General features: G+C 38.9%; 2 protein-coding genes, 1 long non-coding RNA gene and 2 pseudogenes across 5 annotated transcripts; 2 read left to right on the forward strand and 3 right to left on the reverse strand.

Annotated features, from left to right (window-relative positions):
• Positions 1–381: 381 nt before the first annotated feature.
• Positions 382–1,170, reverse strand: LOC148729326 (uncharacterized; annotated as a pseudogene).
• Positions 1,171–5,028: 3,858 nt separating this feature from the next.
• LOC148729327 (uncharacterized) lies at positions 5,029–7,955 on the forward strand. Of its 2 annotated transcripts, none has more exons than XM_088724744.1 (5): positions 5,029–5,310; positions 5,648–5,880; positions 6,364–6,539; positions 6,879–6,959; positions 7,448–7,955. In XM_088724744.1, the coding sequence occupies exons 2-5, from the start codon at positions 5,654–5,656 to the stop codon at positions 7,681–7,683; spliced, it is 720 nt and encodes a 239-aa protein (XP_088580870.1). In that variant the 5' UTR covers positions 5,029–5,310; positions 5,648–5,653; the 3' UTR covers positions 7,684–7,955. The 2 variants fall into 2 exon arrangements, with proteins under 2 accessions (XP_088580870.1, XP_088580869.1); XM_088724743.1 differs by having other exon boundaries at positions 5,030–5,298.
• A 479-nt stretch (positions 7,956–8,434) lies between these two features.
• Positions 8,435–10,660, reverse strand: LOC148729328 (uncharacterized; annotated as a pseudogene). The gene is made up of 5 exons (XR_015988582.1): positions 10,479–10,660; positions 10,193–10,378; positions 9,915–10,113; positions 9,600–9,825; positions 8,435–9,070 (listed from the first exon to the last, which is right to left on the reverse strand). The product of XR_015988582.1 is annotated as an uncharacterized LOC148729328 (transcript).
• A 187-nt stretch (positions 10,661–10,847) lies between these two features.
• LOC148729329 (uncharacterized) lies at positions 10,848–13,171 on the forward strand. Its single transcript, XM_088724745.1, has 4 exons — positions 10,848–10,900; positions 11,701–11,873; positions 12,065–12,488; positions 13,020–13,171. The coding sequence occupies exons 2-4, from the start codon at positions 11,868–11,870 to the stop codon at positions 13,103–13,105; spliced, it is 516 nt and encodes a 171-aa protein (XP_088580871.1). The 5' UTR covers positions 10,848–10,900; positions 11,701–11,867; the 3' UTR covers positions 13,106–13,171.
• LOC111340676 (uncharacterized) lies at positions 11,100–11,535 on the reverse strand. The gene is made up of 2 exons (XR_002695778.2): positions 11,441–11,535; positions 11,100–11,135 (listed from the first exon to the last, which is right to left on the reverse strand). It is a non-coding gene; the product is annotated as an uncharacterized LOC111340676 (long non-coding RNA).
• Positions 13,172–20,280: the final 7,109 nt, after the last annotated feature.

A 20,280-nucleotide genomic window follows, 5' to 3' on the forward strand; every position in this document is an offset into this window, starting at 1 on the left:
GAAAAATTGCTTTTCCTGCAAGTTTTATTAGTTTCGGAGGAATATGATCAGGACCAGTTGACATGTTCTTTTTCAGCAGTCGGACTTTTTGCATACTGATCCCTGCGATACCGTGATTTCATTTAAAGGAGGTAGTTCAGCACTCATATTTCGAATTACTTTCCGTTCGCTACATTCAATTACAGGAGGGGACGGTGGAAGTTCGTCTGTTAACTTTTCTCCTACTGTGGAGAAATATGATTTCATCAAAGCGGCTCTCCCCTCGTCAAGCAGTGCCAGGCTATCATCTTCTATTTTCAGAAATCTGACACGGTCATGGGCCACCTCTGTTAAGTTGCACGCAGATTTATTACTAGAAACAAAACACGGGAGAGCAGAATGGAAAGCCATAATTTACATAATCGAAGAGGATATACCTGTACATGTAAACTTATCATATATATATTTGAGAAACTTTCCTGGGATATTTTTCTTCGATAATGCTTACTTGCAAAGTAGGTCATGTACATATTATACTCACCTAACATTGGCGTAGTACTTTGCAGGGTGTCCCAAAACTCCAGAACTGAGCCAAGTAACTGAGTCATTACACACACAGGGAACTTCAATCTTACAAACGTGCCCTTGACTTGAAAAAGTAGCTGAAGCCTATTTGTAATCTTCGTCACAAAATTCACACAATGGATTTATGGTAAAGTACTTACACAGTGCTTGCAAAGATGACTTCGTGCACACATGGCGTCCATCATCCACTGTAGAATCCACATATATCTGTATTTTTCGAGTTTGTCGTCGGTCACGCACCTCAACAGAACTAGATCATGGCTGAACGGGTTGAAAGAGAGCAGTTCTCGACCCTTCGAGCACATCAGTCTTGGTGATGGATGAAGAGCTACTTTCCACAGCTGTTGAACAAATCCTTTCAAAATACGAGAGAAGTCTTTCCATTAAATCAGCATTTTGCGTGGTAGAAGTCTTTCTATCTATACCAAGAGCCGATTTAGCGTTGCTTATCCTCTGTTTGATAGCTTCCAAACGACTTTGCTGATCCTTTTTTACTTCAAATGTCAGACTGAAATGTGGGTTTCGTTCCGCTGGATCTCGCAGTGCATTTGCACGTTTGTTGATTTCTGTACGTTTCTTTTTATCTGGAGGGAATAAACTGTCCATTTTTCGAGTCGAATCGTAGAATAACCTCAACAAAACGTCTCACACTAAGAGAAATTCTCTCAGACAACTTCGAAGCGAAATCACGATTATTTCGTTCGCGTCACTGCCCGATCGTGCCTCCAATATATCACATATTGGCGCATAAATTCACTGGAACACTGCTTGCCACTGAACCGGTGAAATGAAGACTCACAATAGACAAAGATAGCCCCACGGATAGCCTGTTGGGTAGGGGAGGCTCAAAATGGCGGGCGATTCGCATTTGACTGTAACAACGCAAGTTTTTTACACGAAACGAGGAAATATTGTACTCCAACCAAAACTACTTAGAAAAATAACTCTACTGATATTTTGCGACCGTTTGTGGGTATGTTTTATTGCTTTTGACGAGTATAACAAATACAAAGTGTTCGTTGCGGTTCTCCTCATCGTCCGCCATCTTTATTTTTTTGGGTGTTCAAAATTAGGGTGAGGAGCTAAGGGTGTTACGAAAACGAAGACCCTCGAAAACGAAGACCTAAGACCTAAGACCCGGTCTTCGTTTTCGTACGAAGACCGGGTCTTAGGTCTTAGGTCTTAGGTCTTCGTTTTCGAGAGTCTTCGTTTTCGTAAAACCCGAGGAGCTAATGCCATTTTATAGCGCGCCTTCGTGTTTAACTTCACTTAACTCTAGTACAGACTAACTAGCAATCTATAAGAGTTGGATTGTCTTCCATCACACATCTTTTTGGGATAAAAAAAATCTTCTGTTGAATCTTCCGATGGATATCTGTTGAAAGTAAAGAGAAGTTGTTAGTAGTTGTTGATAACCTTTGGATTGTTTTAATTCCAATTTACTTTGCTATTGGTAATATTTGTACAATTTTCTTGATTGAATAATTTTTTTGTAATGAAATGTAACATTATTTTCATCTTTGAGCAAAGTATGTGGCCATGTTCATCTAATCAGTTGGTAGAATCCAAATTCTATTGAAACCTTTTGAAGTGACGTGTTTCAGAGCTGAAAGGAATTATATTTAGATTTTGGTCAGTTTTGAAAAAGTCTTTAACTAATGGTGAAACGAACTACTTCAACTCATCCACCATTTTTTGGTACTTTCTTAAACGTACATTTTTAAATTTCTATTCGTAAATGTCAAGTGCTTAGTTTCTGACGTCAAGAAAATGCGGACAATTATTCGGGATTATCTATTTTTTTGGTGGTAAAAAACGGCTTGACGATTTTAGTGGCAATCTCAAAGTGTTTCACTCTCACTTTTATGATCCTAGTCCAAAGGGTGCTCGCACAACCATAGGATCGTTATTAAAAAGACTAAAGGCGGGTTACATATACATGCGATTGTACCACACACATTTTGTAAACTTGATATACCCGAAATAAGTACCACCTGGCTAGTTGCAGCAGTTAGGTAATGTTCGTGTTCAGTGGTGATTTTAATGCAGTGTACTTAAAATTATATTTTTAGGGCCACGCTATGTACATAGTCAACTTTCAATTTTAAGAGACTGGAGGTTACAAATCTGGTCCTTTGTTTTCACTTTCCATTCTTCAGTTAATTTGAGAGTGAGGTTTTAGCAGGGTTCAGGAATGAAATTTGAATATTAAGGCTTCATTGGGTCTCTGGGCATTAGCCGTTGGTATGTTCATCGCACATTATTATAACTACTGGTCAAAGTCTTTTGACTGGGTAGTGGTATACCGGAACTATATGTACGTCGTAATCTAGGCTACAGGCCTTTATGCCTTAGAGAAGCTCTAAGTCAGCTTTCTCTAGTTTTTTCTGGTACTCTTAACTTGGGATATACCTCTGTATAAGTTTATGATTGTATTTTCATTAACTTGTAAACAGGAGTGCATTCAGACTCGACATCTTATTTGTAGTCTGTGAATTAATTAAATAGTTTTTGTTACACAGGTGTTTGACAGAGTGCATGTAATCGAAGTACTCTTTTGGTACAGAGTAGAATAAATCTATCATAGGAAAGTGTAATTTCTCCTTAATACTGTTAATTGTAAAACCTTCCTACCTGCACCTTTTAGCTTTCTGAAAAGAAATCTGATATAGGGAAACAAGTGCAGCCTATGTTGGTTTTAACAAGGTTATCCAATTCCAGTCTGCAAAAACTTCACATCTTTCTTTTTGCTCTATCATTAACCACATGCATTATAGACTGACTATTTCCTAACACTTTAGCGAACGACCTATAAGACGTTAGTGAACTGGTCGTCAGCGAAATGCCTTGTAGGCGGAACGACCCGGTACTACTAGAGGTACAAGAAGGAGTTGTATTAGTGGTAATACTAGTGGTGGTACCAGACTCTTGCGTCTGTAACGTAGATGTTCATCCTGTTTTTTTATCTGTCCTAAGATATGGCTTCCCAGAAATTACTTTCTGATGACAGAGGAGGACAACTTAGGGATGACTTCAAACAGAAACATGCTGCAAATTAATACCAAGTGATAGGTACCTTTACATGCATTTATTTAGGCAACTTGTATTTTATCGATAGTATTTTACTCGATCATTGTGCTTCTTTTGTAGCGGTGACATAATTTGAATTGAACTTTGGAAATTTCTGTCAGTTTTAACGATGCATGGAAATATAAGGATTTGGAGAGGGGCCAAGAAACTTTACTGATAGCACAACACGAGGGGTTAGAGGGCTGTTTGTTTAAGTATTTAATGTAATCGAAGAGATCAATTAGTTGGTCGTCTCCCCAAACTGAAGTGACCAAAACTGGGGAAATGAATACACTAGGTAAAGTCAACATTTGAAAAAGAAATGGTGAATAGACCCCTGGCAATGACGAAAGCTAAGAATTTTCGAAGGTTTCCTACGTATAAAGCATAGCGATCATTCTGCAGTGTTTATAGACATTCAAATCCAGACGCAACGCCCCCGAGAGGACTAAGTATGGAAAGTTAACAGCACCCAGGGAAAGGGTAGAAGGATTACAAACGCGACTTGAATACTTGTCACATTTTACTACCTCAAGTCCAAATTTCTGGCTAATTTGTGCTAAAACTTCACCCTGAAGAGATTTTTCATGGATATATAGCTTGATATTAAATTACCAAATTCAACTTTGAATTGCAAGTACATTGCCTGCATAACACAATATCATTTGGCTTTACCTTACTTCAAGAACACAGTGATGAAGAGATGGCACTTTGATTCAAACCCAACCGCGTTCAAGAGCAATGAGTTAAGGAGCCACCCCAATTATGATATCGAAAAGGAAAGGCCTTAAAAGACATCCTGGTCAGAGCTAAAGTAGGCAGGCAGAAGATTTAAAATCTTGCGCGTTGGCAGGTGTCACGCCAGCCCGTCAACTCGTTTGAGAGAAATCGACCTAGTATCTTCTGCGTTTCTGCGCTTTATGGCGGTTGACCTCGGAATAGAGGATGACATGAAGAGCGAACTTTCTTCTAAGGAAGCTGTATTGCTGCAGCCTCCAAAAAAACTACTTTTAGTTATAACTCGATAGTTCTTTCCTTGGTTGTAGAGCGATTGCTTTCTCACTAAATAATTTGACTCATGTTGAATCAGTCCTCGGGATGATGTCATGAGCCAACCCACCCCATTCCCCCTTCTCGGTCGTGAACATCAAGGGAGCCAATTTTGGATAGATTAGAATAGATTCAAAAGTAATTTTTTCGACTGTGTTATCACTAGGACAAGGACATTTATTTTGTCGAAAAAAACTGTATGGGGTTGGTGGCACTTTAACTTCCTTTGTTTTCTCACCACCAAGTTGACATCTGACATGTAATCACTACAAGATGTACTAAATCTTATTAACAAAGCGTAAAGGCCGTACTGGGAGAATATCGGCCCGAGGTCTTGACAGTACGGACCGAGCTCAGCGAGGTCAGTACAAAAAAGACCGAGGGCCGATATTCTTCCAGTACGGTCCCGAGCAAGCTTGGTTAATAAGAGATTTATTATACGACTGAAGTTCAAAGGGACACAAGTGCAGTATCATTCGGGACCATTCGGGACAGTAGTGACATTTAGCACCAGGGTTTTCAGCGGAAACCTCGAACGGCAAACCGGTGGAGGTCACGTGAACAAGCCCTGCGGTCACGTTCGGAGTTTTCAACGCGCGTTTTCAACGGCAAGAGGTAGGTTTTCACGTAAGTGATTTACCTGAACGTTTTTTATCCTGATTTTGTTTTTATGCCACGTATAAATCAGAAATTTATGTAAACCAGTCCTTTAAGAACAAGTTCAGACATATTTTTTTAGTGAATGAGTGAAAATAGGACTTCTTGTTGCCCTTTGAAAATCAAACACTGCTGTTGTCTGGAAATTCAATATGGCGGCCTCTTCAATTTCATGTTTTTGTCGAAGTTTTCGGTCGCTAGTGGCCTTTTGTGAGCTCATAAATGAGGTTTTCCTCACCTTTAAGGTTTATTATTCAAGCAGTAGTAGATGGTATCTGAGAAAGCTTAAAATTTTTTATAATTCCAGGGTATCATGGCTCCATTCCGATGGCCAGAAATGAAGCACGAGTTAGCCCTTCCAAAGGAGGTGGTAAAGTATTTACCTGAAAAGCCCCAAGAGTGGGACGAAGTTGCAAAAATACTCAGCAATGCTTTTTCTACTGATGATAAACCAGTAGAAGTCAAAGGGAGAGGATGTCGAGAAAAGATGGATAGAATACTTGAGAAATACAAATCGGAGGACACCAAAGCTTTGAAAAGGTAACTGTCCCAACACTTTCATTCGCTAAAGGTACATGGTTACATCTTTGATGTTCTACATTTACAGTTAAACTTGTATCAAGCGAACCTGTATTAAGCGGTCAATTTTGATAGCCTCGAAAATTTCTCCCTTACTTATTATTCCAAATATTGTGACCTCTGTTAAGCGGTCACCTTTTACAATGCAATTTGGTCCCAACGAGTGTATTTTTATTGTATCAAGCAATCACTTCATAGAGTAAGAAGGTACCATCCGAATGTGCAATCAATTATAGCTAAATTAGTACTCAAAAGCTGTAGTTTAGTTTATTACAAATGAGCAAGAAATATAAATTTCTTACAGTGATCAATAAAAATGTAGGTAGGGCTGAACAATGTCAAATTCTTTATACTGTAGATGTTGAACCTTCATTAAACAATCAACCAGTACAAAGCTACTGGTGACCATTTTACACAGGTTTGACTGTAATTTGACTTTGAAAGGTCAGGCACAGAAGAGGAGTTGACTGAGCTGCAGCAGCTCTGTGAGGACATAATTACATACAGAAGAGATATGGCAGAGATGAGGAAGACAGAAAAGGAGGCAAAGAAAAAAAAAGAGGAAGATGACAGACAGAAAGCTGAGGAAATGAGAAAGGCAGCTGTAGAAAGATTAGCAAGTTAATATACATGATAATTTGATAGCTGTATTACCATGAGTATTAATCATCCAACTGTTCCAAAAAGAGAATTCAGGCTTGTGCAGTAGTCAAACCCATGACCTCTGCATGACTGCTGCAGTGCTCTGCACCAGGAATGCAGAGGTCACAGGGTGAACTCCTACTCAAGCCAGAATTTCTTTTGGGCTATATTTTCACTACAGCTTAATTAGTGTTCATAACTGCGATGATCATTCACACATTCATTGTACAACATGCAGCCAAAAGTAGCTCATATATGAATCCTGATCAAATTGTCACTGTTGAAAGCTGATTTAGTTTCAACTCTTTTTCTTTTAGAGCGTCGCAGTGATACATTTAGTAAGTCTGATGAAGATTCAGGGGGGTCCGATAGTGGTGATAGAAGCACTTCTTTGAGAGGTACATTACTGTAGCATATAAATATTCAATGCTGATTGATCTTTTAAAACCTCTGTTTGATTACAGTGTAATAGCTGTGGCTGATAGTGCATTTACATAAAGAAATAGACAATGGCCAGCTATTTTCAAACAGTAGTATTTTTGTGAGTGCCTGAGACATTTATTTCTAAGCATTTTTATGAAACAGCATTTGTCACTTGTGGTTTGATTTTGTGGGGGTTCAAAAATTTTCAAACCAATTTGATTTTAAACCCCTTCAAAAGTGCAAACAGCATTTTAGTGAAACACCTATAAATAGTGTGATGGTTGTTATTACTTTAACAATTTTCAAGTAAATTGCACAAACGTTTGTACATTTGTTATTTGAATTTCTCTGAAATACTACTTTCACTCTATTGCATTGGTAATAAAGTGTAAGATAGGATAAGATAAAAGATCAAACTTCGTTGAAAGAAATTTAAAGCAACAACAATCTTTGATCATTATAGGTTCAAAGAGAAAAAGGGCCCAGAAGCATGCAACTAAATGTTCAGCAATGGATATGTTGACAGAGAAATACTCTCAGAAAGCTGAAATTAAAAAGGATGAGCTAGAACTTAGAAGAATGGAGTTGGAATTTGCCAAGGAAAAGTATGCTGCAGAGGCAGAAGAAAGAAAGGCAAAGTTAGATTTGGAAATGCAAGAAAGGAGGGCAATTCTTAGCCTTTTGAAAGACCATCTTTAGAAGAAAAAGGGGAAAGAAAATGTTTTGTAGCATTGTGTCCATTTTTCCACTGCATGTTCCATTGTTTTACCGTGAGCAAACCATTGGGCATTTCCTTGACTGGACTTTTCACTTCATGGATGTCAACTTTATTCACATGGGCCAAAATATTGTGAAGGCATGTTACAAAGAATGTTTATCACTAAATTGTGTGCCTGCATATGGCAGCTGTTGTGTTTCACAACATAATTATTTCATCCAAGTAACAATTAAATTTCAACTTTTCATTTGAATTTTGTTTGGAGTAAGGGGGAAGGGGGGTTCCTGGTACCACCTCCTGACTAAACAGACTCAGACAGTTACCAGGCCTCTACACTATCTTTTCAACTTACTAGCCAAGTGGCTAGTGGCATGTTAGATGTTACAACACTTTCAGTTAGTTTACTAGCTAAACTGGCTGGTTGAAATCGAAAACCACCAACCAAAACTGAATTTCTACTAGTCTGGCTAGAATGCTATCGTCAGTGTCGAGCCCTGGTTACAGTTACATATAATGATTTGTTTACTTACTCTACATTTGTCCAGACAGGGTTATAGCTGGGTTCTCTCTAGCAATGCAAACATGAGGTGCAAGCAAAATTTGCAGACTCAGTAGTGCATTTTCTGGTCGCCAATTAGTGCAAGACATCTGAGGCTGTATGTGGCTGGGTTGGCTTTGATCTTTGCTTAAAAGATTTTTTGATGGATGATTTTCAAGCAAAAAGCCTTCAACTTGACTTGTTAGCTTGTTTATTTGTTTTTCAGTATATTTCATTAAAGATTTTCCATTTTATAAGCTGCCTCCTCAAAATTACAGTATGGGGAGGCCCACTCACTATGCATTGCCATTTCAAGCTTGGTTACAAAACCAAAAAAAGATAGTAATGGTCAAAAAAAAAAAAATTGTTTGCATTAGAGATTAGAAAGGTATGTTTCCAATGAAGGGGGATCAAGGTCAAAAAATGTGCTGATTTGTGACCCATACAGGCAAGTATGGCAATTAATTAAGATACTTGCCACTAAGTAATTTCCCAACAGGCTGCAGCAAAACCTTGAGATTTTTTTTAAAGTCTAAGTAGGCAAAATTTTGACAAATTTTACCGAAGCCCCACTCCACACATGTCCTGACTTTGCTCATTTCTGTATTGAATGCTTGTTCATCATCAGTAATATGGGCTCCGCGAAAGGGTCCAATGATGTTGCGTGCTAAACCATAGGCAGGGTCCCCATACACAACGTATGGCTCTCCTGTGGGTGTCTGGAATCTGCTCAGCTTGTCTGTCAGTCCACTTACACCAAGCATAAATGCGTCATGTCGACGTCCCTCTATTGGGCCAAACGTGTGCAATCAGGCCGTTTGGTGCCACAACTGACTGAGAAAATAACCCATGTTAACACCATAATTCACAGCTTTTATTACATACCACAAAATCCTTCTTATAAGCCCCTGGTTACATTCCCATTTTCTCCTGATTCCATTGTGCTTTTATTTCTTTAGGACCAAAAAGTACTTGGAAATTGTATAAGCCCTGGGCTGGCACTGCAAAATCCTGGTTACTATCCCAACTCCTCTCCCAACCTGCCAAACTCGTTAGCCAAATGCCCATTTGCACATGTAAAAATTAATTGTTCTAAGAATAAAAGGCCTTCAAAACTGTGACAGCCAAGGTTTTAAAACCAAGATTTGATGATACTTGACTCTATTAGAAAAATGACATTTTCAGGAAGTGTGTGCGTGTGTGTGTGTGTGTGTGTGGGGGGGGGGGGGGGTGGGGGGGTGGAGGCTTAATTATATGACTAAGGTGCCTTAACCAAGACTGGAAGGGGGTGGGGAGTAATTAAGGTTTCTTACGAATTTTTAAGATGCATCCGACCGAATTAAAGAACGGTGATAATACTTGCCTGAAATTTCAAGCAATGTATCCTTTTATGTCCACTGAACGTGATGCGCTGATTGCGGATGGGGCGTGCAATAGGTCTCGCTGTCCCATCGATGAAACCCCAGCATTGATTGAGCGGTGCTCCTTTATTGTTTATGACTTGAGAGAAAAACTCGGGGTCCAACCACACTAGATCTAACGAATCGAGTAAGTGTTGAAACCGGTCATAGAGGTCATCCATTATCTAGAAATGCAAATATTCATTTAGTCAATTTTTTGCGCTTGTTATTTGTCTTTAATTGCAAAAAAACTCAATATTACATAAAAACATACCGTGTTAAATATTAGACTGAGCTCAGACCCAGACCTTCCGAAAAAGGGTACCAGATCGCACCATCTTGCAGGGTAGACCAATCTCCTGAGTAAGATCATTAAGGCCTCCATCCCAGTTGCGTGTGTTCGCTGAACGCAAATGTAATACTCTGGGATTTCCAATGCAGTCAGGAGGCGTTGTATGTCGTGTTTTTGGAACCTGTCATTGAAGTTAATGTTTTTTAATTTGTAATTCAACGAAAGGCTATCATGTCCAAAATCGGGGAAAAAAAACCAACCTAAACATCGTCTCACACTGAATTTCAGTCAAGTCTTCCAAATTGAGCCGTATATAGTCGGGCTTGCTAGTTTCAGGGAACATGGCATCGACTAGAAGAAGATCCAGGTCGTCTTCATCGCTCGAATCATCTGAAGAACTGCTGTCATAGGCCAGAGCTACAGCAAGGATGTCCTCAAAATCATGCCTTAGAAATGGAGAATAAAACATTTATTTCTTTTTTACAGATAAATGAAGGTTTGAGAACTCCAAAAAATCCTGAAATACATCAGCTTAGAAAAACTAACCTTGCAGCAGCCGCCATTTTCTGGAAGTTCCCATAATTCGCTAGTTTTCTACGTAAATTTGCTTGAGGTTGGAGAAGTGTAGCTAAAGTTGTAGGAGCCATAAACGTCAAACGTCAAGCGCCTAACCTGGAACTGCCGTTTGAGGTCTGCCGTTAATTCGAAAACCCTGGTGCTAAATGTCTCTAGTGCCCGGTCCAATACTTAGAGAATATTGGACCGGCAATAGAGCATTTTGTTTGGTTGATTTTAGTTATTGGCCCTCTGACTGCCCGAGTCGTGTAATAAATAATAATTACTGCTCGTATCCAAGGATGATATTTTTTTTCTTGTTTTGGGGAAAGGTAAACAATTGCTTTTGACACATCCATTGTACAGGGCTGGGACGGATGAAAGACCGTCCTTTGAAATAAATGACAACGCAGGTAAGTTTAAATGTCAAACTTTTCTTATTTATTGGCCGTATTAACTCTCCTCTATACGTGTATTTTTTTTACGGCTTTTACAAAAATCTTTGTTATCGAGATTGTAACGGCAGGCGAACATCAAGGCCGAATGTATTGCCGTGAAAATCGCGACCGGAGAAAAATACCAGAACGGGTGGAACTTTACAGAGACCGAAGCGACATTCACATCACATTTATTAATTGATCTCGTAAACTGAAATAAACAATGAAGGACTAGCGTAAGGCAGTTGCACAAACAAACGTTACAAGGCACTAGCGATCGACAAATGAAAACCCGCAGAGGCAACAAAATAGAACTAAACAGGCTAAATGCAAACAACCAGAAACGAGCGAAACTATAGAACTAATATAAAGAAATCGACTCAGATATCCACGCGGCCACGACGTCGCGGTACGTAAAATCACAATGATCACACATAAAATGAATAATATATTAATCGAACTGCGAACTGGGCTAACCACAAGCAATAAAGATAAATTACGATGAAACGAACTTACATATCTGTCCCGCGACACCGTAGGCCTTTATAATCTCTTTTTGTAGACCACAGCAAAAAATGTCTACTCCACACACACGCTCCGCACGTACTAAATCAATCACATCCAAAAATAGCCAAAGAACCTAACTGTAACGTAAAGCACTGTCACGCAAGTGACGCGTGTAACTGTAACTTAAAGCGCCGTCACGCAAATGACGTGCATCAACAGAGATATAACGAAGGTTACTTTGTTTAAGTGCGGCTGTGCTCAATTTTCAGTTTGGCTGTTAAGAAATCCCGCCCTGTTTAGCCCTGTAAACGAAGAACAGCGAAGGTATAATACAAGAGCAAAGCAAATCTGCTTGTGGAGAACGTTCATCAGATTTTTTCCAGACTCTCTTATACCTGAACAACATCCCAGTTTGAAGGACGTTGTTGTCGTGAAGATGAAAGTAAGATGTTGACAAGCATGATTTTGAAGAATTGTTTTACCTCTCTCTCTCTCTTTCCCTCTCTCTCTCTTTTCCCCCTGTCTGCCTCTCTGTTTGCCTGTCTCTGTTTCTGTCTCAATACCAATGGTGATTATAATAGTAACTTTCATGAAAAATGTGCGCGTCTTCAGCCTTCTACTTTACTTATTTAGGATACACCCAGAGCACAAGATAGTAGTAAAGAGTTAGAAAAATCACTGAGGTCTATAATGTGGACAAAATGTACGATCCCCACCGTTGATGAAGGACTGTCAGCAATGAATATAAACGTCCTTGTTCGAGCTGTTCTCATGTACTTAGACGACACATCCCCTAGTACTCCTAAAGAATACAATTTTCAGGCTGAACTGAAAGCTGCAAGTCACTGGAGGTTTTTAAAGGGTAATGAGCATATCAAGTTTGTGACTGGCCCATTTGATGATGAACGAGTTAAGAAGGTTGCCCGAATCGCTTTGAAGCGATGGAATGAGGAATTAGGTAAGATAAAGAATAAACCAACACATGAAGTAAGTGAAAGTGTGGACGATGATGGAAACGAATCGAATGGTTATCACAGCATTGAAGAACGCATTTCAGGTGAACACATTACATACAGATCTTGTGTCACTGCTTGCCGATTTATTCAGTCGTTAAAATCTGCATTAGTTTGAAGACAAAAAATAGCAGTGATTTACTCAGTATGTAATTAATAAGGACACTAACAGTTTTCGGAGCAGCTTGACATTTGTGAGCAAGCATCTGGGACTCGCAAGAAGTCTAGAAAATTCTGTGGAAATTGTCCGGCTGACGGGAAATTGGCTAGATGTAATTTTTTATGCTTATTAATTCCAATTGGGCTTTTCGTTTCTTTCTCTAACCTTTGCCATTTTACCATAAGGACGTTAATGCGGTAAGGGTTGTCGAAATAGAGGTTGATCAAACTTCTAGAAGTGTTATGCCTGCCGACTGATCAAAGGGGCCATTTTAAATTTCGCTAGTCTTGTTGCTTTATAGGTTAAAGCACTGTTTTGCACTGGGATAGACTGCCAGTCATAAGTTGATTTGGCCGTTAGAAAAATTCTTATACCTGTGTGGATACGAAAATAATACATTTCATATCTTTTTTAGATCTCAAAGAGGACATTTTCTCAGTGTCAATGTATTACAAGATGAATGTAGAAGGAAAGTCAATAAACAACCTAAAATCCCACTAACTCGAACTCTCCGCTAACTCGCAACTAATTATTCTTCCCTTGGTTCAAATTTATCTTGATAACTAAGTAAAAACGTCGGTCGATAAACGTCAAAGGCTGTAAGATCTTAGCAGATTGACACATCTTTATCTTTAATCACGATTGAAACGAACGAATCTGTGAAAATGTAAAGCATTTGTCCAAACTTCCTAACCTAAACGGTCTTGAAAAAAAAATTAAATCTTACAAACCAATCAAAAATGTTCGTTTCCTTGGAAAGTTCGAATTAGCGTGGTTCTACTGTATTCTTAAAGCGCGAACTTTCGGAAATGAAATCTTCCTCTTTTAATGGCACATCAGTGTTTAGTAAACGATTAGAAATCGTATTGAAGTATCATTGAACGAACACAACATGTCCTGACTTTCTGTGTGCTCGCTGTAGTAGTTTAACTTGTCATAATTAAGCAATGCGATATCGGAAATCTCTGTCAGGACTTCTACGGTTGGTTCTTCTTCCTGGTCGTGGTTGGGATTTGAAGCAAGTTCGTTTCCAATATTAACAAAATATTCATTTATCAGCTCAACTTTTTTAGAGTTATAATTAGTAATAATCGGATGATAGGTGTTGCAATGGGCAACAACTATGGTTATTCCATTGTGTTTATTTTGATGCTTATTTCGTAACTTGTTTCCAATGCACTAGACATCATTTGGCTTTGTAGCACGGTTTCCCAGTTGGTTGTGCCTGCATGCTTTAAGCGTCTTGGTTGTTTAATTCTATGACTTTTGTTACTTCTTCCTCATGGAAGGAGTTTTATCTGTACCATCGAAGTTTCCTTGGAGTCTATTTTTCCAGTTTCAAGTTTTCCAGTTTCCAAAAGAGGAATACGGGAGAGAATATAGGAAACTTACCCGCCATATTTTTGGAAAGAAAACCAAATGAATCAATTATGGGTCAATTATTACATTAACCCTACCTTGGTGCGTGGAGAACCAACATGGATATTCAATTTGTCCTTGACGTTGATACTTACGCAATGTGCAATGTGTCTTACATCTCAAAAATGCATCATTGAGATTTTGTGAGTTGCTTGGGATAAAGCCAGAGAAGGAAATGCTATTATCAGTCAACAAGTTAGAAATATAGGTAACATTATTTCTAAACAAGGTAAACGGATCAGATTACAAGAAGATGGCTTTTGTTATTTTAGTTACTAATGCGGAAATCATCTCGTTAGGTGGTATTCAGTACCTCTCCTCCTGAAGACGGATTTAAACTTTTGAAATGTTTGAATGAAATCAAGAAACATGATTGTACAGAAATATATACCTATGGATGATTATATAGATATGCCAAACGTAAACTAGAACACTTGACATTTTCTGTGTCTTCTGTCTAGGCTGCGTGGTATGAATACCTGCCCACTCATTTTTCAGTTCTATTTTGCACCGGATTAACTTTTAGACACTACAGACTATATACAGAGTAAAAGTTTTTTGGGCCTAGTGCTTTTGTCAACCTGATTATAACAGAAACACCTACATGCCATAGACATTCAAATCCAAACAATCTCAAAAATTGGTTGAAAAATAGCCCACATGTGATGGATTAGTTTCTAGCGTGACTCTGCGGTATTTCCAACAAACCGCAAATTTTTCTTGATTGTAATTGTCTCGCAATTCCAGAAGACATGGGAAGAACGAAAACGCAAACATAAAAAGAAAATCTACCTCAAGCCTAGAACTGACATGCAGCAAGCGTGAGCTAATCAACTGAGGCTAACATTATCAACATTCCTCATTACTTTCAATATCCGCGACGATTCATCCGTATAGGACATATAGCCTTATGTCATTTTTAGCACGGTTCTATTATTTCGATTGTAATCTTCAGCAGCAGTTAAATGCGCCGTTCAAACGCCTTTTTTGAATTAATCTAATGGTTGTTATCGTGGGAGTGTTTGGGCCAATTTCAGGGAAATCTGTCAAGTTTTCATACTCTAACAATTATCTCAAAGAAGGCACTCTCGCATAACAAATGAAGTAGCTTTTATTCCCTTCTACGGGTTTGCTGAAGTTTCACCCCTTTGGGTGACCACATGTCAAACTATGTAAACACTGACCACTACAAACGCCTGAGGAGTCTCAGGGAAACTCCCACAAAAGTCATACGCCCCCAATTTCGATTTCAAGGCTTTAAGAATTCGTTGATGGTTGATGATCGAAGACTACTTAAACCACACGCCCATAACTGTTTCATTTACACTTTCTCGCCATTCCTTGTCGAATTTCTTTAATTACTTGCTCTTACAGGTAGGCATTTATAGTCTAGTAAAATAAGCAGAGAGGATAACAAATATAACCGCGTGGAATTAAACTTAGGAGAGGTTTGTGCCAACCAAAAGTGGGTTGGTTAGTTTTAAATTTCGTTTCGGTTGGATCAAATAACCGCGCTAGTTATAAAATTTATTTTAGATTCCCAATTGGAGTATTTGTCGATTTTTGGTTACCTGATAATGTGAATGACGAATATATTGTTTATCCATGGGTTGCAAAATCTCGGAAGGCTAGCGAGTGAGCATAGAAAAAATGTAAGTTTGACAGTGGTTTGCCGAGAGTAATCAAAAGCGTCTTTAATGTAACTTATGTGGAAGATGATATTTTTGACGCCCCAAATTACAACGACAGCAGTTTTAGTGTGAAATGGTCTACGGTAAAGTTTTTCAACCCATTGATATGTACCTTAACAAAGATTATCTTCGCCTCTGTAAATGTTCAGACCATCAGTTATGTGTTTCGGTTAATTTCCCATTACTGAAAGATTTTCATACACTCTTCCCTTTTTTCAGATCTTTTGCTGCCTGAACTGGGTTAAAGCCCACTGATCGACAGAAGAAATTTGCCCCCCCTTTGAAAATATGAACAAGCAAAAACAACAACAACAACAAGTTTATTTGTCAAGGCAGGTTACTAAAATAGGCAACACCATAAGTCCTGATGTGGACCTGCACGCTAAATTAACTTTATAATCACAGTTTGGACAAGAAATCTATAAATATAAAGATACAAGGATGCAAGGTGTATAAACATCAAAGCTATTACTATAAACCTGTCTGAAAATACAAATATAAGAGTTGCTATCACGTGAACTCATTATGATGTATGCTTAAAAATAGAAAATCATCATTTTTATTTATAATCATGGATGACTCTTTGGCATATGATATTTTCATCAAAATGTCCTTATTTTCATTCAATTCTTTCAGAAAACTCGGAATAGAGGGACCTTCCTGAATGCGACCTGGAAGAGAATTCCAAGCTATAGCTGCCCTATGCTTAAAAGATAGTCTTCCCATTTCCGTTTTTGTCTAGTGATATTTATATTTAAAACCTTTCTTAGATTGTATCTGTGTTCCTGCTTCGAAACTAAGTTATTAACGGGTAGTCATTAGAGAGACCATAATATGATTTATAAGTTATAGATTCATGGATTGGGTAGAAATTCTTACCCCTTCAGCGCGAATCTTCTTGCGAGAGGTGGACTGCAGCACACATTCCGGATTCGGTAAAGCCATTGTTATAATCCATCCAATTATTGCTGGTGAGCTGCTTGATCAGATAGTGGACAAAGAGAAAACAACTGTGAGTGAAGTTGTTCTGGAGTTCTTAAAGTCCTCACTGTTACAGAGAGAACCAAAATCGTTCACGGCAAACCATCTTCAAGATGGAGCCAACAGAATGCTTAAAAACGTAAAAAATATGAGTACGGCGATGACGTACAAACAAAGTTCTCGCCATTGATAGAGAAAATCCTGTATGCAGATGATAAGAAGAAAACAACAGAGAAAAGTATACAAGAAGCTGCAGATGTTCTTAGAGAGGGATTCAGTTTGTTTGGGCACCCTATGCTTGCTCAACAAATGGCTAGATTGTTCTATGTTAACGCTGAAGCCTTCAGCGAATCAACGATAAACATGTGTTTTGAGAAGGCATTTGAGTATTGTAACATGGCAATGGAAATGAATCCAGATAATTCGTTCCTTTTTGATACTATGGGCCGCATTTACGAAGCGAAAATGAAACTTTTGCTTGGTCCCTATCTCGTTGGAAAACAAGTGATACTTATACAGAAAGTTTCTGAAGTGCTTCCCCATGCATTTGGAGCAATGAAATGGTTTAAGAAATCTTTCGAGGCCTCAGTTGATTACCAGAACAAGTGCGGCTGCCGCGGTGAGCTAGGCGTTATCTTCTACCTCCTCAAGATAATTCGTAAAACAGAAGTCTTTAAGGGAGAAGAGGGACTGACAAAGTTACAGGGGTATCGTTCTTATAATCAAATTATACCGAAAGAAGTTGAAGAGCCGTGGAGAAACTTCCACGAGCCTTTAAAATGCCTGAAAAACCGTGCTAGTGACTGTATGGAATGACTAGCGGAGGAGTTCACTGTCTACAAGGGTAACAATGTAGAGGAAAATCTTCTACCTATACAAATTGCTCAGTTTAAGGCAAAATATCTTAGTTGCTTTGGCAAAAGTAAATGTAAGTGGAGTCCTGAAACCCCCAGGGAGAACTGGGAGTTCAGATGGGAACAGATCAACCAGTACATAGCTGGTGAAATTTTTTCAACTGTTTTTAGAATTAATCGCGATCAAACAGCTCTGAAAACTCCTCAGAAAACACTCTCTCTTCTCAAAGATTTGGCCTACAAAAACTATTGTGAACCGGTTGAGACGGATCGGTATAAAGACCTCCTGCTCCTAATAACAACCAGTGTAGCTCTCCACTCTCCATTTGGGACTAAATCCAACAAGACATCTACGACTCATTTAGAGCAGGAATATAGAATATATACACTTACGAACTAGTGGAACAGCTGTTTGCGTTGGAAGAGCGCGATGAAAGATTCAGAAGATTGTAGGCACATCTCTTTAAAGTAATGTTCCTGTGGCCTCGACCAGATATCGAACTAGACCGTTATCGAGCTCAAGAGTTTTATGATGCACTGCAGAAACTCCACACGAGATGGGAGAGTAGACGCAAGGTACCCGTAGACCCAGAAAAAACCCTTGCACAAAAAGTGTACAAGCACATGTCGTTTAAGAAAGAGACCAGACAGTATACAACCCCTTTTTATCTAGGACAAGGTAAAGGACTAGATGCTTTTGTTCATATAAATGAGCTTGCTCAGGCTAGAGGACCTTTGGACTGGTAAAATCCCAAGATCAGATCGAGACTCAAACGCCTCACAGGAATAGTGGAAAGTAGAAATATCATAAAGGTAAAGAATCCTTTGGATCCGAGTAGAATGATCGATGTTTATTATTCTTCGCATCGCGAGGCAGGATTCTCGAAGGAAGAAGTATCTTTCTACTTGGGATTCAGCTGGCCACGTCCAATTGCGTTGGACGTTAAAAACACGAGAACAGATCGGGTGAAATATTCTTTGGAATTAAAAGATACATCGCTACATGAAAGCTCTCGAGTGAGGCTAGCCACATCAGTTGATGTTGACAAGTATATAGAATACACGTCCAGAGCTAGAAAACTAGAAAAAACGCTTGAGGAAATTGAAGTCTTAAAAGAGAGGAAGAAAAAAGGCCAAACACTGGAAGACAATGAGGTAATTTCTCATTATTTCACATCTTCCTGCGCTTTTGATTACCATGCAAAGATCCGCCGACTGTAAAACTGAGATCTCTTAATCCAAATTCATTTTTTTACAGAAACAATTGATATTTTTAGGGTTCAATAAGTAATGTTCCTTGTAGTGATTGGTAGATTTCGATCCATGTTTCTTGTTCCGGTTTGAGATACCTGATATTGACCGGCGTCAGCCTTGAAAAAGCCAGAGTTCACGTATGAAAAACGCCGCGAGCAATCCTACCATAGTTTCAGCGTCGTTTTCAGGTGCTTCTCTTTCCCTCAATTGGTGGAGTATTTCCTCCCAAGAGGAAGGAAGATAAACCCGGTGAACGGGGTTGCCGTGAAAAATTCACTCTTAGCGAACGAATTCTCCGTGAAGTAGTCCAAACTGCCTGAATAACAGATTTTTGAAGGGGAAAGAAATCAAGCTTAAGATTCACACAGACTTATTCATAGCAATTGAAACCTATGCTTTCTAATATTTCAACACAAACGTAATGGATTTTAACGGATAATAGGTAGCTCTGAGTCGTTTAACTTATTTAGTTACATGGCGTCGTCAATTTGCTCTTTTTATGAGGGGGCTTGAACCACGCACAGACTTTTTCTCAGCTTTGTCCGCGGCATAGAAAGATCCTTGAGAAGAAAAAAACCAATCCAAAAAGATAGATATAACAAATATTCCAAAAGGATTTCGAAGAAGTTTTTCATTGAAATTGGCTATCAATTGGGAAAAAACATTTAATTAGCGTAAAATATTCAAACTTAGGCGAAACTGTTTCCGCGAAGGCTGTCAAAAAAAACACTACTATCATATTAACGTACTCCATCGGATTGTAGCTGCAGTTCGGCTACTTCTAGATTGGCTGTGAAGGGGTGTTTACATCTGTTGGCGGACTAGCACCGGGGGGTTTAAATCCGCGAGGGGACCAAATCTGCTATGCACTAGAAAACGAGCTCTACTTCAGCGTTTCCCTTTGAGTAAGAGAACAATAGACGAAGGTCATGTTTTCTTGACGTTAACCGTTAGTAATTCTGTGTGAATACGCTTGGAAATTGCAGTACTCTTGTCCTTACGAAAACTACAAAAGCTACAAGAAAACAAATGAATAAAGGCTGCTAGTTTCTAAAGAAACTGTTTGGGGCTGCGTCGGTGGGGGTAACGAAATATTACAGGAAAACAATGCAAGCTCTTTACAAGTGTTTGATAGAGCATGAAAGCAAGAGACGAACAGCAATGATCTTAATTGCTTAAACACGGTCATGAATAATTCTGAGAGAACAGCATCGTTCGCTTGCTCGGGAAAATTAGAGAAAGACTTTTGGTTGAACAAGCTATGCACTAGTGTTTTCATGGGGCAGGAAAAAAATCGACGAAGATCATGTTTTCATGCTATTAGTAATTTTCTAGGAATACGCTTGGAAAATGCAGCAATCGTACGCTCGGGAAAACTCGGGAAAACTAGAGGAAACGTTCAGGAAGTCAAGCTTGCGCTAGCGTTTTTGTGGAGCAGGAAAACAATCGGCGAACTTCTTGTTTTTATGGCATTTAC

The sequence above is a fragment of the Stylophora pistillata genome, chromosome 6 (assembly GCF_964205215.1).
Source record: "Stylophora pistillata chromosome 6, jaStyPist1.2, whole genome shotgun sequence".
In the NCBI taxonomy this organism is placed as follows: Eukaryota; Metazoa; Cnidaria; class Anthozoa; order Scleractinia; family Pocilloporidae; genus Stylophora; species Stylophora pistillata.

Coding starts and splice junctions, on each gene's coding strand:
- LOC148729329 (XM_088724745.1), top strand. Junction 12,489..13,019: donor CATTGAAGAACGCATTTCAG/GTGAACACATTA, acceptor TATCTTTTTTAG/ATCTCAAAGAGGACATTTTC.
- LOC148729327 (XM_088724744.1), top strand. CDS start 5,654: ATGGCTCCATTCCGATGGCCAGAAATGAAGCACGAGTTAGCCCTTCCA. Junction 5,881..6,363: donor GACACCAAAGCTTTGAAAAG/GTAACTGTCCCA, acceptor TGACTTTGAAAG/GTCAGGCACAGAAGAGGAGT. Junction 6,540..6,878: donor AGCTGTAGAAAGATTAGCAA/GTTAATATACAT, acceptor TTTTTCTTTTAG/AGCGTCGCAGTGATACATTT.